This window comes from Acipenser ruthenus, chromosome 6, assembly GCF_902713425.1.
Source record: "Acipenser ruthenus chromosome 6, fAciRut3.2 maternal haplotype, whole genome shotgun sequence".
Classification (NCBI taxonomy): Eukaryota; Metazoa; Chordata; class Actinopteri; order Acipenseriformes; family Acipenseridae; genus Acipenser; species Acipenser ruthenus.
The window spans coordinates 43,772,959-43,788,357 of record NC_081194.1 but is presented as its reverse complement, the minus strand read 5'-3'; the positions used below and the strand labels follow the sequence as shown (position 1 = coordinate 43,788,357).

The window sequence follows — 15,399 nt, the reverse complement described above, 5'->3', positions numbered from 1 at the left end:
TTTTTAATCTCAGTAATTATAAGCAGCAACTTAAAACTTTGTCACTGAGAAATTACTATAAAATCCAAAACTAATACTGTACACTAGTAATTACAAAACGTTACATACTCTGAACCTGATTGAATTAGATGCAAATTTGGTTGACCATGTGATGTGACGTGATCCCTTTAGCAACATAAAGCTGTGGGAGCAGCACAATCACAGTCTCTTAGAAATGGGGAAGGACAAAGATATACCAGCATTCAAAACACATGTTGATAGGCTGCTCTGAGACATGGTTATCTAAGTGTATCCGCAATATAATAAAATGAAGGAAAACCGGTCGCCAAGAGAGACAGCCGTGACGGACAAAGGGAAGAGACAGTTGGAGGCTTTTCAAGTCTGAAATGTAAATGACGGAAAGGATTAATATCCCGACTTCCACCACCTTGGGGAGTCTACGGCACGTCGTGATCAGGGCAAATAGGTCCCAACACAAGGTACAGGTCCCAGTTAAGTGGCCAGGCAGTGTGCAGTAATGCACCAAGGCAATATTTTATTTAATGCATGCGATTAAAAAAAAATTTGGTAGGAAAGAAAGGTTTGACCAAAGAAACATTTTCATAAACATAGGTTTTATGTATACATTTTACAATGTCTTGAATACAGTGACACTTAAAACTAAAAATATATATGTTTAAATGTAGTAACATGTCGGCTACTGCAGCAGAGTATTGAAACTATCACTCTAAGGCACATGATAAAAGAGAAAGTCAGTCTGAGTGGATCACGGCCTGCATGTGTAGCTGTTGAAACAAAGGATTAAAAAGAGAATGGACTGACTTCTTTTGGACCTGTTTGTTAATACACAATACATATGGGGTTTTACTGAGCACTCCTATATTACTTATTGCATTGCTGTTATTTTAACAGCTCACCACACAAAGTTGATGGAGATGTTACCATTGAGGAAAGAGAGGGCAGAAATATTTTAGACCTTGAGGAGAATAGCTTTAAATGGGATGTTGAATCTTCCTAGATTACTTTGCAAAATTCGACATGTTTTTAAAAAAAATAAAAAAGTACCCAACTATACTGTTGCATCTGGTTTGGAACCCACTTTATACCAGGACCAGCAGCTATGGTGTCCCAGCGATTGAGCAGGCATTGGAAAAGTACTTTGTATCAGTGAATAGCAATCGTACAAGACAGAGAAATGAACAGATATGACAAGAATCCCAGCACATTTTACTACCATTATGTTCAGATACAAAAAACATATGAAACACATTCATTCTCAAACCTTTATAAATTCGAAAAAGATTAGAAATGGTCAGTTACTTTGTTTAGTTCAAAATAATACCACTGTAATACAAAATATATTTTCTTACAAATGTTACCTAGCGACGTTTCTAAGAACAAATATGGTATGCAGGTTTTCAGTTGCATAACACCTCCACAAATTCAGCTGCTGCTGTATTATAAATCCTGTGTATAAAACTCTGCATAAAATGCTGAACTCAAAGACTTGTTGATTCCCAGAACACTTCCCTCAAACCATTGTAGGTGTTTTCTCCTTGTATGTTTTCCTCTAAATTTACTTTATTTATACAAATTTGATAAAATATTTGTTATTCGGTATTCAGTATGGAAATATAGTGGTAAAGCCTATCATTTGCAATAAGATTTTAGGGATATCAAGAGCTATTTAGCCTGCATTTTAATCTAACTTCCTGTGGAATTGGTAAACTGAGAAGGTACATCTAATTTTAAAGGAAGTGAACCATGCATTTGTGGGCAATGCAATAGATTAGATGGGCCGAGTCACAGCGATGCACCCCTGACCATTAGGCAACATATTGCTACATAAATGTTAAAACCAGCTAATTTAAATTATTTTAAAGCAGGCATGATACAGTGAAAAGTTGGGCCAATGAAAAAGCAGGGTTTCATCACTTAACTGGTTTGGTCCTTATGACTGACAAGCACATTTTGTTATAAATTAGAGGATCCAATGCTTATGCAATATAACCAGTCAACTAAGATAGTATTATGTTGTACCAATATTGCAATGATGTAAGCTGCAACTTTGACTGCAACATGCAGCCAGAGAATATTCCACCATCACAAGACCCACAATTTATGTTATGAATATTGACCATGTCCTAGCATTCAGGCTACTAATGAAAGTAGCATTTTCAAAGCAATGTTCTCTTACTGCTGCAATAAAATAGTTTCTGTGATCCTTTGCATCAACCATTACACCATAACACTTAGTAAATATAATCATGTGACCAGCAACCATGCACACATTAACACACACAGTACTAACATATCTGTGAAGACTATATATTATTAAAAAGCAGGGTAGTGGCAGTCAAAAACGTATCAAAACAAATACAGTTGGTTAGCCACATTAAGTGACAGGCACCCACAGCAGCAGTTATTTTAAGTTCCCACCATGTGAGTTCCACCTTGACAAGTTTGCTGGTGAAGGCCATTTCTTATATTGCTAAGCAAGTTAGCCCCGGATGGCTTCTGTCTCTTGCTGAAATACAAGGTTTTAAAAAAAAAAAAAAAGCAGACCTCTGCTCAGTTTGAAATAAGCACCACTCCCACAGTTGAGATAGACGTAGGTTAGCAATGGTGGTACTAGACCATGTCCAGTCAAGTCTCCTTACTGGTATTGTGTCTTTTGTCATTGAGGTACTTTTTTATTTGAAGAGATATCTGCTGGGAGAAACAGGTTTTGAGAAGCTGCAGTCCCACAACCACTGCCTGCTCATGACTCCTGACATTTGTGGGTTCTCCCAGTTATTTGAGCACAACAGCAATTCCCTATGAAAATTAGCTGCCATATCAAAATCGCTTTTTGTTGAAACTCTGAATACAGTCTTGCCCACTCGTAGAAGTTCTACAGGCAAGTTCACGGGAAATGTGATGTCATGCCAAGTACCACCATATTAAATAACAAAGTTGCACTTAACTACACAAATTGTCTTCCTGTTCAACTAAATCAGGGTGTCTTCAAATAAAAGTCAGTAACATATACATTTCCTCCCCACAGGTCGGTAAATACAAAATTGTCAGAATCATTAAAACATAAAAAATAAAAAAAATAAACCATGACCTATGTACACAGTCTGTAAATGTAAATATCTAAGCATGACACTACCCACTAAAGTGAAAGAGGTATCTGGTAACCAGAAGAACTGAGAGGTATGCATTTTCTAACAAAAATCTGGATTAAAATATTAGCAAATCTCAGAACTGTGAAACCCACATTTGAAAATGTCAGGCTGTAACAAAAACCTTCTTTTATCTACGGTTCCTAGACACTGAACATGCAACACAGTTTCCACAGAAACTATTTTTATCTGGCATTCTGTCCTGGAACAACTACGTTTGTAGTTAACATAACATCTTTCATTTGTGTGATTTCCGAATTCTCGTCAGTAGTTCTGTGGGAAATGTGGCTTTGCAGGCAACACTCTCTTACTGGGGATGAATTTAGAAATTTGGAACGTCATTAATAGGAGTCGTGTCACATCCAGTATTTAACACCAACTAGAACTGTGCATCTAACCTAAAAATACCTAAAAAATAAGAGCAATACAAAAACAAACAAAACCAAAAAAAACTTTTGTACAATAACTTAACAGAGTACCAGGGCACCCCAGCTGTCAGGCCAAATTCTGGGTGCACCGCCGCACCCTTTTTGTGTGACTGTTCGACATACCTGAAGCACAAAGCTTGCTGGGATTTTATTGTTGAATCAACTGGCCTAATTAGGTGGGAAAAGCTGCTGGTGGCTGTTTATGGCCAAACTTGTCTGCTACAGGGGCTCTACTTATGTAATCTGAAAGCAGAGATGGTAAATAGAGGCTGTACGGTGCTAAGAAACTTTTTCAATTATGTGGTGAAAAGAATATGAAGATATTTCCCAAAGGCAGCCAAGCACCTAAAGTCTCTCTTTTAAGAACGTATCTGCAAAAGCCTTGGTTTTCTTTCTCATCACTGACTGCATATTGAGCCATAGCTTGGCATAAAAAAAGGAAGTGATAAATTGGAAATGGGACCTTTCACTTAACCTTAAAAGATGAATACTGGAAATCAGTCCCACATCATACTATCAGGGATTTTCCTGCATTTGCATTAGATGACATTCAAAATGTGGAGAATATTGTATGAATTCTAGAACAGGCAAGTATGTCAGATAAAACATGACATGAGTAGTCAAAATGTTTAGAGCATTACATGAGTATTGTCCATTAGACTGGTGTAACAGAAAAAAAATGTATGTTTGGGAAAAAAAGACTGAAACTTCCGAGAATTATTGCGATTAAACCTTTAAAAGTTTTAAAATGATAGACCAAAAAAAGGAGACTTAGGGACACTGCTGTATTATTCACTTGCTTTTCATTTTGGGAAGACCCAGTGAAATTAGCTTGATGGTCTGGACATTAGTCTTCATTTAAAACTATATCCATCTCTGCTTTCACAATATGTTTGATATCACATTGAAAACTAACAAATTGGAGGAGGAGGCATGAGCAATTTGAGCAACAAGGGGAGGGGGGTGTCACCAAAAGAAAGATCAACTCAAAAAAAGTATAACATTCAACTTAATGGGAGCACAATAAATTATTTCTCTTCACAGGGTTTGCTAATGCTCATTTGCAGTGGCAGCTTTTGTTTTATACACAATGTAAACATGTCCAAAAAATACTGTAACTAACCAGAACAAAATAGCACTGTAAAACCTACTATATATATATACTACTATATCTCTAAGAGGTGATGAAACTCTGCCCCCCCCCCCATTGAAAAACAAAACACAGACTACAAATTTACAATCCTGAGCATGTAACTGAAAGGCCAAGGAACTAAAACTATGTTGTTTTTGTTGTTTCTTTTCCTACAAAAGGTCATCAAGATCAGCCAATTTAGTTTTGAGTAAGAGTCAGTTGTTATATTATACATCTCAGTCATTGCTGCGGTTTTCTGGGATTATCGCTTCGCATGGTGGCCCGGCCTGGGTATCGCATTAGTGGTGGTGGAAGAGGAGGAAGGCAAAGGTGCGGAGGCAGTGGCGGCAGCATCTCCTGCTTCCTCCAGCTCGCCCTGTAGCTCCTGGCTGACGCTGGACTGCAGCGCGGCCGGTGTGAGCCACTCCTTAGGAAGGCAGCTCTGAAGGAAAGGAATGCAGGAACTGAAGTAGGCCAGCCGGTTCACCCAGCGTGGGGTCTCCCTCCCACACAGAATCTGAAAACACACAGCATTAAACTGGTTATGTTAGTAGCGTATATGAATGTTAAATACTTTAGACCAGTAACATTAACAACACACTGCACACCTCTCATATTGTTCAAGGATTTCTCATTGCGTTTTTCTATGAATCACCACTAGATCAACCACTTGCAATGTTTGTCTGCCGCTCCACTCTCAAAATATTTGGTGTGTACAAATACGAAGTTAGAGATTTTGTATTTATTCCACGCCCCCCCACTTCCCCCTCGGAGGTTAATTATATAAAAGTGACGAAATGAATAAAAATCCTCAAATGTTTTGAAAATTACCGACTTAGTCAGGTAGACAAATATTTTAGCTAGTGCCTTCATCTTCTCAATGTTATTATTATTTGTTTATTTCGCAGACGCCTTTATCCAAGGCGACTTACAGAGACTAGGGTGTGTGAACTATGCATCAGCTGCAGAGTCACTTACAATTACGTCTCACCCGAAAGACGGAGCACAAGGAGGTTAAGTGACTTGCTCAGGGTCACACAATGAGTCAGTGGCTGAGGTGGGATTTGAACCGGGGACCTCCTGGTTACAAGCCCTTTTCTTTAACCACTGGACCACTCAGCCTCAATGTTCAAGACAATGTGTCTGCATGTGATACATTCTGGCCCGGATGGAAGCATGGCCCTTATGCCAGGTTGACTGAGATAAAACCAGTTTGAAATAAGAGCAACCTGCCTTAAGTGTAAACAGCCATCAGACTGGAGAGCCCTGGGAAACATGGTATGACTGCAGTGTAGGGAGCTTACTGAGGGAGTTGCAGAACTTATTAAATTAAATGTGATAAGATTATGATTTATAATTTACTTAAACTAATGCATTACAATTATATTTACATAGAGTAGTATGTGCATTTTTGCTAGAACGTGCTAAATATTTTGTAGTATGAATCTAAACATTTAGGTAAGCTTGATAGCTAGCAGACACATTGTAACCACATACTGCATGAGCAGGGGGGTTGTGGGGATGTCATGAAAGGTGGGTAGGCAGCTGAAAAATTGGACATAAAAACTTTAATCAAACGATACAAAAGCGTTCTTTTTCCGACATCCGATCCTCAACTGAGCTTGAGAATTTGAACCCAGCCTCTGTAGCTGAATCCTGATTTGAGACTGAAAAGCCTTTACCGACTGATTGACATTACCAAGCCGCTCTGAATCAATTGCACCTCAAAGATGAGGGTAAGCATATATTCATTGCCTGAACTATAGATGTCTTAAATATGAGTAGAATTAATACATGCATTATGTAAGGTGGTTTAGATAGATTAGTATGCCTGACTGAAAGCAGTAACTGCTGGAAAGCGGTAATACTCCCAATTAGGAATAGTTTAGGATAAAACATTGTTAAAAACATTGTAATAGTATCATTGTTGTGCTTCATTAAATTAGTCTCTCGAAAGGAGACTGTAAACCTAAATACAAGTATTGTGTCTGTCTCTAACGTTTAGTGGATTATCAGTGGATTAATTTCACTCGGGCCCAGTGCATGAAAATTAACCACTAGGAGTACTGTTCCCTTCATAAGACTCGAACGCGACAAGTTCAAAATACTTGCCATGTCAAAAGCACGGTTTTACTATATAAAAAAAGACTTCACTCTGAAGCAAATGCAAAGACTTTTTTTTTTTTTGCCAAATAAAACAAATTTCAACAGTATAAAAATTTAGTTGCAGGAAGGACCAGTCAAAGAGTTGTTTCTTGTTTTATACCATTAAAATTATTATTATTTCTTAGCAGACGCCCTTATCCAGGGCAACTTACAATTTACAAGATATCACATTATTTTTTACACATTATTTTTACATACAATCACCCATTTATACACTTGGGTTTTTACTGGAGCAATCTAGGTAAAGTACCTTGCTCAAGGATACAGCAGCAGTGACCCCCTCCTGGAATTGAACCCACGACCCTCCGGTCGAGTCCAGAGCCCTAACCACTGCTGCATATGTGTCTGTGATTGGAATGCAATGCCTGTATACAGAAAGAACTGGCACCACCGTTGATAATAAAATTTGTAATTCATTTATACCTGAATATTTATTATTTCTCAATTATAAATAAATCTAACCAATTACACTATTTTTAACTAAATAATTCTACCCCATTATTTATTCATATTAGTAAAAATTAAAAATGTTAATAAATGGGTGTTCATATTCAAACTGCTAACAAATTTAATTAAAGATTTCTGGCAGTGTGTCCCCTCAGTTCAGGCACCCACACTAATCAGCTCTGCTACAATGAAACAGAAGCTGGCTCTTCTGAGTAAAATGGATGAAAGTTATTTCATGCGGAACATCCCTGAAATTTCAGGGTTTGTTTTTTTGTTTCTCTCTTGCATGAATTTGCTGGTGTACAAGGTGTACTGACTTAGCAAAACTCTTCCCACAGTCAGAGCATCAATGCATTTTTTGTCATGTGTGAATTCGCTGGTGTTTTACAAGGGCTCTTGAATCACTGTAATGCTTCCCACAGTCAGAGCAGCGATACGATTTCACTCCTGTGTGAGTTCGCTGGTGTCTTTCAAGGTTTCCTAGCTGACTGAAACCCTTCCCACAAAACACTTCAGTGATATGGTTTCTCTCTAAAATGGTCTTATTGCTCTAAGAAATTGTGTCTTTGCCTTTGTGCTTGCTTCTAAATATGGCCCATTGAGTTGGAGGGCAAAACAATAATGTAAAACAATAATGTAACTACTGCAACAAGTCATTTATTGCTAGGTTTTAAACTATTTCTATTTTTTACTTTAATATTCAGGCAAGTTTTACACTTGCTTCGGGTCAGGTACATTTATCTTTAACCAGGGCTGACAGTGCGCAGAACGGCAGGGAGAGTACAAGCAAACTGTTTAATTACATTACGATTCAGGTACGTGCCTTTAAAGTAAGATTAAACTACTGTAATTATTTATAAACAAATAAGCTTACTTGACTTGAAAAATGTCTAAAGCAAATTCCTACTTGGTTTGCTTGAATGAGTGAATGAGAATATGAAAGCTGAAAATGTATTTCAATAAAGAACAAGTTTTTAATGAAAAAAAAAAAAAAAAAACACATTTCTAAAGTAAAAACGTGATTCTGTTATTTTGCAATACCACGGCTTCAGATTATTACCAGTGCTTAATAGCAGTAACATTTTATTTAGAGTTGTTGTTGAACTTAAACCCATTCATGGCCCTGCAGCAACATGAACCTACGAACGTCCTTGTTTAAAAAAACCCAAAACAAAACACATAACCTTCTTAATATAATTTTAATTAAATCGAGGCGACTTTCAAAAGAACTCCGGGACAGCTGAAAGGCACAGATCAGGGGATGGGTACAAAAAAATATATCAAAAGACCTTGAATATCCCTTGGAGCACGCTCAAAACGATTATTAAGAAGTGGAAGGTGTATGGCACCACCAAGACCCTGCCTAGATCAGGCCCTCCCTCCAAACTGGATGACCCAGCAAGAAGGAGACTGATCAGAAAGGCTACCAAGAGGCCAATGGTAACTTTGCAAGAGCTACAGGCTTTTATGGCCAAGACTGGTCAAAGTGTGCATATGACAACAATATCCCAAGCACTCCACAAATCTGGCCTGTATGGTAGGATGGCAAGAAGGAAGCCATTACTCAAGAAAGCCCACCTTGAATCCCATTTGAAGTATGCAAAAAAAAAAAACTCAGGAGATTCTGTAGCCATGTGGCAAAATGTTTTGTGGTCTGACGAAACTAAAATGGAACTTTTTGGCATGTTGGTTGCAGCATCATGTTATGTGGATGTTTCTCATCGGCAGGGCCTGGGGAACTTGTCAGGATAGAAGGGAAAATGAATGGAGCAAAGTACAGGGAAGTCCTTGAGGGAAACCTGCTGCCCTCTGCAAGAAAGCTGAAACTGGGACGGAAGTTCACCTTTCAGCATGACAATGACCCAAAGCACATAGCCAAAGCTACACTGGAGTGTCTAAGGAACCAAAAGGTAAATGTCCTTGAGTGGCCCAGTCAAAGCCCCAACCTAAATCCAATCGAAAACTTGTGGCATGACTTGAAGATTGCTGTCCATCAACGCTCCCCAAGAAACTTGACAGAGCTTGAACAGTTTTGTAAAGAAATATTGCCAAATCTAGGTGTGCAAAGTTGGTAGAGACCTATCCCAACAGCCTCACAGCTGTAATTGCTGCCAAAGGTGCTTCTACCAAGTATTAACTCAGGGGAGTGGAGATTTATCGAATTATTATCTTTCAGTTTTGTATTTCTAATATATAATTTTTTTCTCAATAATATTTTGATTACAAGGACGAGTCTCTGCCGGCGCCATTACGACTGAGTGCACAGGATGTTCGAGGTTCTGTATCTCTGGTTTTACAATTCCAAGAGTGCTAATCTACATATCTAAATGGTAAATACTTGGGCTAATTAGCCATATTGTTGTTGGTTTTATTTTTCAACTTCATATTCATTTTTTTTGTGTTGAGTACATCTGCAGTGGTTTTTTTTCTCTCTGTGTCATGTCTGTGTGCGTGCGTGCTTGCTTGCTTGCTGGGCTAACTTTTATGACTGTAGACTACTGTACCAACATCACATTTAAAAAATGTGCATATTTAAACAATGCGCATGTTTAAAAATCACGTGATGCCAAAAGTTAGGTGTTTGTGTACGTCTGTGTATTAGCTAATGTTTGTTTACTTTTTCTAGTCGATTCATTATTTATCTGTAGTCATTATTATTTAGCTATGCATTTTTTATTTTTTTATCTTCTTTTTTTATTCAATGTGTAAAAGAATGAGGAATAATTATTATTTTTTTATTTTTTTATTATTGGTTTATTTTTTGTTTTTACTTTGTTTATGTAGCCTATGTAAAAAACAAAGACATTATTTAGCCGTAGTCATTATTATTATTTAGCCATGTATTTTATTATTAGTTTACTCTGTGTGTGTGTCTATTATTATTAGTTTACTTTTTTCTGTTTGTGAAAAAGGATGAAGAATTCTCTTCTTCTTCTTCTTCTTCTTCTATATTTATTTTAATGTTTTATGTGCGTGTGTGTAAGCCAGAAAATGGATGAAGACAATCAGTTCTAGCATCAGGTTCAGTCACTGAAGAGGGGGAGCCCTGACTGAGGAGGAGATCGAGGGCATGGATGCCAGGGAGGACCTCTTTTTTTTTTTTTTTTAATTTAGTTGTCGCCAATTTTTTTACCCCTGTTTTTTCGGAGGACAACACAGATCTGGCAGCTCCACTGCAGAACCACAGGCGCCCTATCGGCCATGGGGGTCGCTAATGCGCGGTGAGCCGTGGATTCCCCTGCCGACCTAAGCCCTCCCTACCCAGGCAGCGCTCGGCCAATTGTGCGCCGCCCCCTAGGAACTCCCGGTCACAGTCGGCTGTGACATAGCCTGGATTTGAACTTGCGATCTCCAGGCTATAGGGCACATCCTGCACTCCGCGTGGAGCGCCTTTACTGGATGCGCCACTCGGGAGCCCCCGAGGAGGACCTCCTTGATGAAGAGCTGCTGCAGGAGGATGAGGCGAAGAATGATCTGGAGGAGCCCCAGCCCAGCACTTCAACTGCAGGGTAGTTTTGAAAATAAATACAGCACAATATGGAAGGTTTTTTTGTCTCCCTCCCTCCCAAATAAAATTCTTAATATCAAAGTTTTAATTGTAATATGCATTTTTTTGTTCAAATAATAATAATAATGATGATAATAATAATAATACTTCATGCTTGGAAAAATCCTGCTCTCCAATTGGTTAGCTGCGTTCTGGTCAGCCATACATTAATCCCACACAACCTTTGATTCAAATTCCCCCGCCAATTACCTGTCCTAATTCTGTAACATTTAATATCTGTTAGTAACCACAAACTAAATTCAGACCCAGAATCAAATGTTCTTTTTAATGGAATAGCTGTTGAAGAATGGCTTGAAGATGAATGTCCTGAACCAGACAAAAAGTACCAGTATTTCAAATTTCTTTAAAAGAAAAACTGCAGTGAAATAACAGAACCAGAACTGAATCAACTAGAACTTGACCAAAGCGAAAAAAAAATAAAGGCTTCTAAATGGGCTGTGAATATCTGACAAAACTGGCTCCAAGAAACAGGCAGACCGCTTGCATTTAATTTACTTTCTAAGGGCGAGTTGAACAGTCTCCTCAGGCAATTTTATGCAGATTCCGTAAGGAATAGAGATGGAAAGCAGTACAGCATATCAACCTTTAACGCCCACCGTACAACTGAAAAGTGAATTCAGCAAAAGACGCAGCATTTAACAATGCTAACATATTCCTACCAGTAAATAAAAAAACTAAAATGAAGTGGAATAGACAACAAGCTATCCCCTCAATAACACCAGCAGACCCGGAGAAACAAAACAAACCTGAAGGCACAAAGCGAGCCTCCTCACACAGACACCGCTGCTTTCGCATGTAGCAGGGCCCCTTCTGGCAGTACAGCAGTCAATACAATTCATTCAGAGTTTTTCAAACTGCACAATATCTGGCAATGTTCAAGTGAACATATATTCCAAAAATCACTGATCTATAATTAAAGTGAATTCAAGTTTTATCAGATGTATTTATGTAATTTACTAAGTTTAAATTGATGCAGGGGTCCCCGAGTGGTTATCCAGTTAAAGTGCTGCCGCTGGGAGAGCAGGATGAGTCATACAGCTTGGACGGCGCCGCTTCGTGTCCAGGCTGTGCAAAGAGAAACTTTGCTGGGGACTCCGAAGGGGGCGTCACTTGACTCAGACGCTCCCGGGGTGGGGGATGGGAAACCGGCAGGGACAACGTCTCCTCATTGCGCAACAGCGAACCCTACTGGCCAGACACCGAGCACATTCAGAGTGGATAAAAAGCAGGGCTGGTCTCTGTTCTCCAGGATCAGCAGCCCGCCCACCTCTGCTCTGGATTGCTCGGCGTAAAAGCGATTCTGGCTTTAGGTACGCAAGATTGGAGGACGCTTGCACGCCCTCAGAACGCCTGTGCTGTGTGGGGACTCTGCAGTGAAGAGAAAAAAAAAATGGACATTCCAAATTGGGGGAAAAGTAAATAAAAATAATTGGTCACAAAAAAGAAAAAAACAAACAAACACACAACACAACAAAAAAAACATACAATTAGCATGGAATACGTTAATATAATTGACACACAAATTATTTACTTAATACACATTTTAATCAATATTTATTCAGTAGTTCGGGGCAAACACCAAGCACAAAATGTTTTAGTACAAATATTTATTGTGGAGAATGCGGAGTATGCGATTTTACAGAGAAGTATGTTGTATATATGCACATTAATTTGGCATCAAACCTAACTTGGTTTGAGGGCTCGCTGCTTGGCCGAGGCAAGGCCTGGACAAGGCAAAGACCCCCAAAAAGATCAAGCCGGTGTCAATGCCGCGACTAGTATTGAATATAGAACTTGAAGGTTTAGCCAACCTTTAACAAATGATCATCAGCGGGCAGGAGATGAAAATAAAACCCATTTTTGGGAAATAAACCTCTGGGAATCCATGGCTGATCTGATTGCCCTTCCTCCGGGCAGGCTACTAACACCTAAGAGCACATTTTTGTAAAAGCATTTCTAGGATCTGTAATATTTGTTCTAATGTAAACTTGGTAAACACTGGAGCACCAACAATCTAACCGTTTGATAAGGGAGTCTAGAACTCTGTGGCGAGAAGCTGAAGTTGCTGCTACGATTCTGAAGGAATGACCGGAGAACTGTGAATCCGGACCTGGAAAGAAGAACCAAATGTCAGGTGAGGATTGTTCAGTTTGTGTTAATTTACAGCGGTACTGAGGGTGATGCGCCCTGAGAAAGATGGCGATGGATAAGAGAGAAAGGGGTCATATGGGAGTTTAATTTAAAAACAAATAGGAAAGGGTTCCCCTAATCTTCCTGGTCAGTTTTACTTCTTTAGAGCAGGAAGGAAAAGGTATCAGATGAGGAGATACAGGGATGAATCTGGGGGTTGGATTTATTTGAGTGCGATGTAGACGCTGAGCACCTAAGGAACCCAAAAAAGTTGAGAAAGGGGCTTCTAAGGTTTTATCTAAAAACTGGGAGGAGTAGCCGGAGCAAAGGAATGAGATGCACTGAGAGAGTACGTTGGTGGTGATAGGTAAGCAAGCAGGGGGAGAAAAAGATTCTGATCGTTGAAGCCCTTTCAGGATTAGTGAAATTTGTGAGTTGCTGAGTTTTGTGGAAAAACTGGATGCCAGAAATTGACATTTTGATGGAGGAAACTCTTATAGCTCTATTCTTAAGGGACATAATATAGGATGATACTACGTGCACTGAAAATGAAGGGAAAGGAATGTTGAATGCAAAAGGAACATTTTTAAATCAATCCCAGGATGACCAGTATGTTTGCAGTGAGCGGGGAGTGATGCTGAAAAGAGTTGTTTCTTGAGCCTGCAGAATTAGGTAATGCAGCGGGTGGCTCACATGAATGTCAGGTCTGAAAAGGGAGGAATCTGAGTTGGCAGGAGGTCTGCTTCGGGAGCGAATGATCTGAATTTCTGCATTTGGAAACGAGAAAGAGAATCGGCGATTACATTCAGGTGGCCTAAAATGTGTTGAGCTCTGAGAATGAAATGATGAGTAACAGGTAACCCTTCTGAATATTCTCATTATATGGTGGGAGGATGAACGACCTTTGTTAATGATTTGGACTGTAGCTGAATTACCTGATTTGAGAAGAATGGATACATTTCGTACAATGACGAGTAGTGATCGGGTATAGGAATGGTGCTGAATTCTTCGGGCCATGGAGCAGAAAACCATGTTCCCTTGTAGTATCCTCCAAAGCAGAGAGAGGGAGCTGCATCTGTGAATAGCTGAATGTCTTTGGGCAGCAGGAGACAGCCGTCGTAAAAGAAAGCAATGCCGTTCCATTCTTTTAGTAGGAGCTCCCACAGGTGGAGTTCCTTGCAGCAAAAATGATCCATGAGTATGAAATCGTGGAGGAAATCAACAGAAGAAAATAGGAGATGAAAGCTCTTCCTTGAGGAATTATCCTTAGTGAAAAGTGTTTAAATGGCCTAGGAGGGACAGAAGATTGCGTTTGGTAGGAGGGGGACCAGACAGAAAAGTGGAAATAATAGATACAATACGATTTATTTATTTAATTTCCAGGCAAGTGAGGCTGAAAAAGATTGGGAATCCAGGGTGAAGCTTAGAAACTTCATTTACATTTATGAATAAACTGATGTTAATTTATTAAAATAAAACACTTTTAAACAAATGTTGTTTACTTTTCACTGGAACTATTTTGTGTGTAGTGATATTTACTGTTATTGGAAATATTTTATTTTTTATTTGTTGTATCAATTTAAAAAGTAAATCAATATAATAATTTTATAACCTGCTTGGTGTCGGGCCTTGTAACACCTTAAGTAAGCGGTTATATCATGTCTTGTCAACCCTGTAAAGGTACAAACAGTGTTGAAATCCAAGAATGAAACATTCTTACCTCGGACAGTGTTGATGAGAAGTGATTGCAGTTTTTGTGCATGAGGTGGTAGGCATTTCCCTTGTATTCTTTCCCAAGTTCTTCTACAATTCGTTCAACATCCTCTTCTGTGAAGTCCGTGCTTCCCAGAACTATGGCTTCTCTGTGGATAGAAAGGCGATAGTCAGATACAGATACTAGGTTCCTATCTGCAGTCGCTTGGATAATTTACATAATCTGTCTGAAGGCCGGTTCATCGAAACCCACTAACGGAGATTCAGTCGTGCCAGGTTCTTCTCGGTCCCAAGGTATTTGGTAAGCACGTTGTTAAGAATCATCATGCAAGAAGTAACCACAATAAGGTTTGGAAACATTTCTTCAATAGCCTCACCATGGGCATTAATCATTCATACACATTCTGAAATAACACATTCATAACCAAGCATTCTTGGATACCCACATAGTGTTGTTTGTGTTCAAATGTTAAGAAAAACAATGTTGTTTTAAGATTTTGTTTTGTTTAGAAATCTGGACATCAGATATGCTTATACATCCAGAAAAACTTCTGATAGTTAAATATGTTCCCATTAGAACCTGTAAGTAGCAGCTACATTTACAACTCTATTAAGGAGTGCAATGTTGTGCACAAATTATAATTTTTA

The 15,399-nt window shown here is 38.9% G+C and overlaps 1 protein-coding gene across 2 annotated transcripts in view; it reads right to left on the bottom strand.

The window, feature by feature from the left end:
- Window positions 1-597: 597 nt before the first annotated feature.
- LOC117410609 (deubiquitinase DESI2) overlaps window positions 598-15,399 on the bottom strand; it is a 72,735-nt gene continuing 57,933 nt past the window's right edge. For both annotated transcript variants that reach the window (XM_059025415.1, XM_034017278.3), the window contains 2 exons: window positions 14,759-14,900; window positions 598-5,244 (listed from right to left, as the gene is read on the bottom strand). In XM_059025415.1, the coding sequence (XP_058881398.1) occupies window positions 4,990-5,244; window positions 14,759-14,900 (397 nt within the window). In that variant the 3' untranslated portion in view covers window positions 598-4,989. The remainder of the gene's footprint in view (window positions 5,245-14,758; window positions 14,901-15,399) is intronic.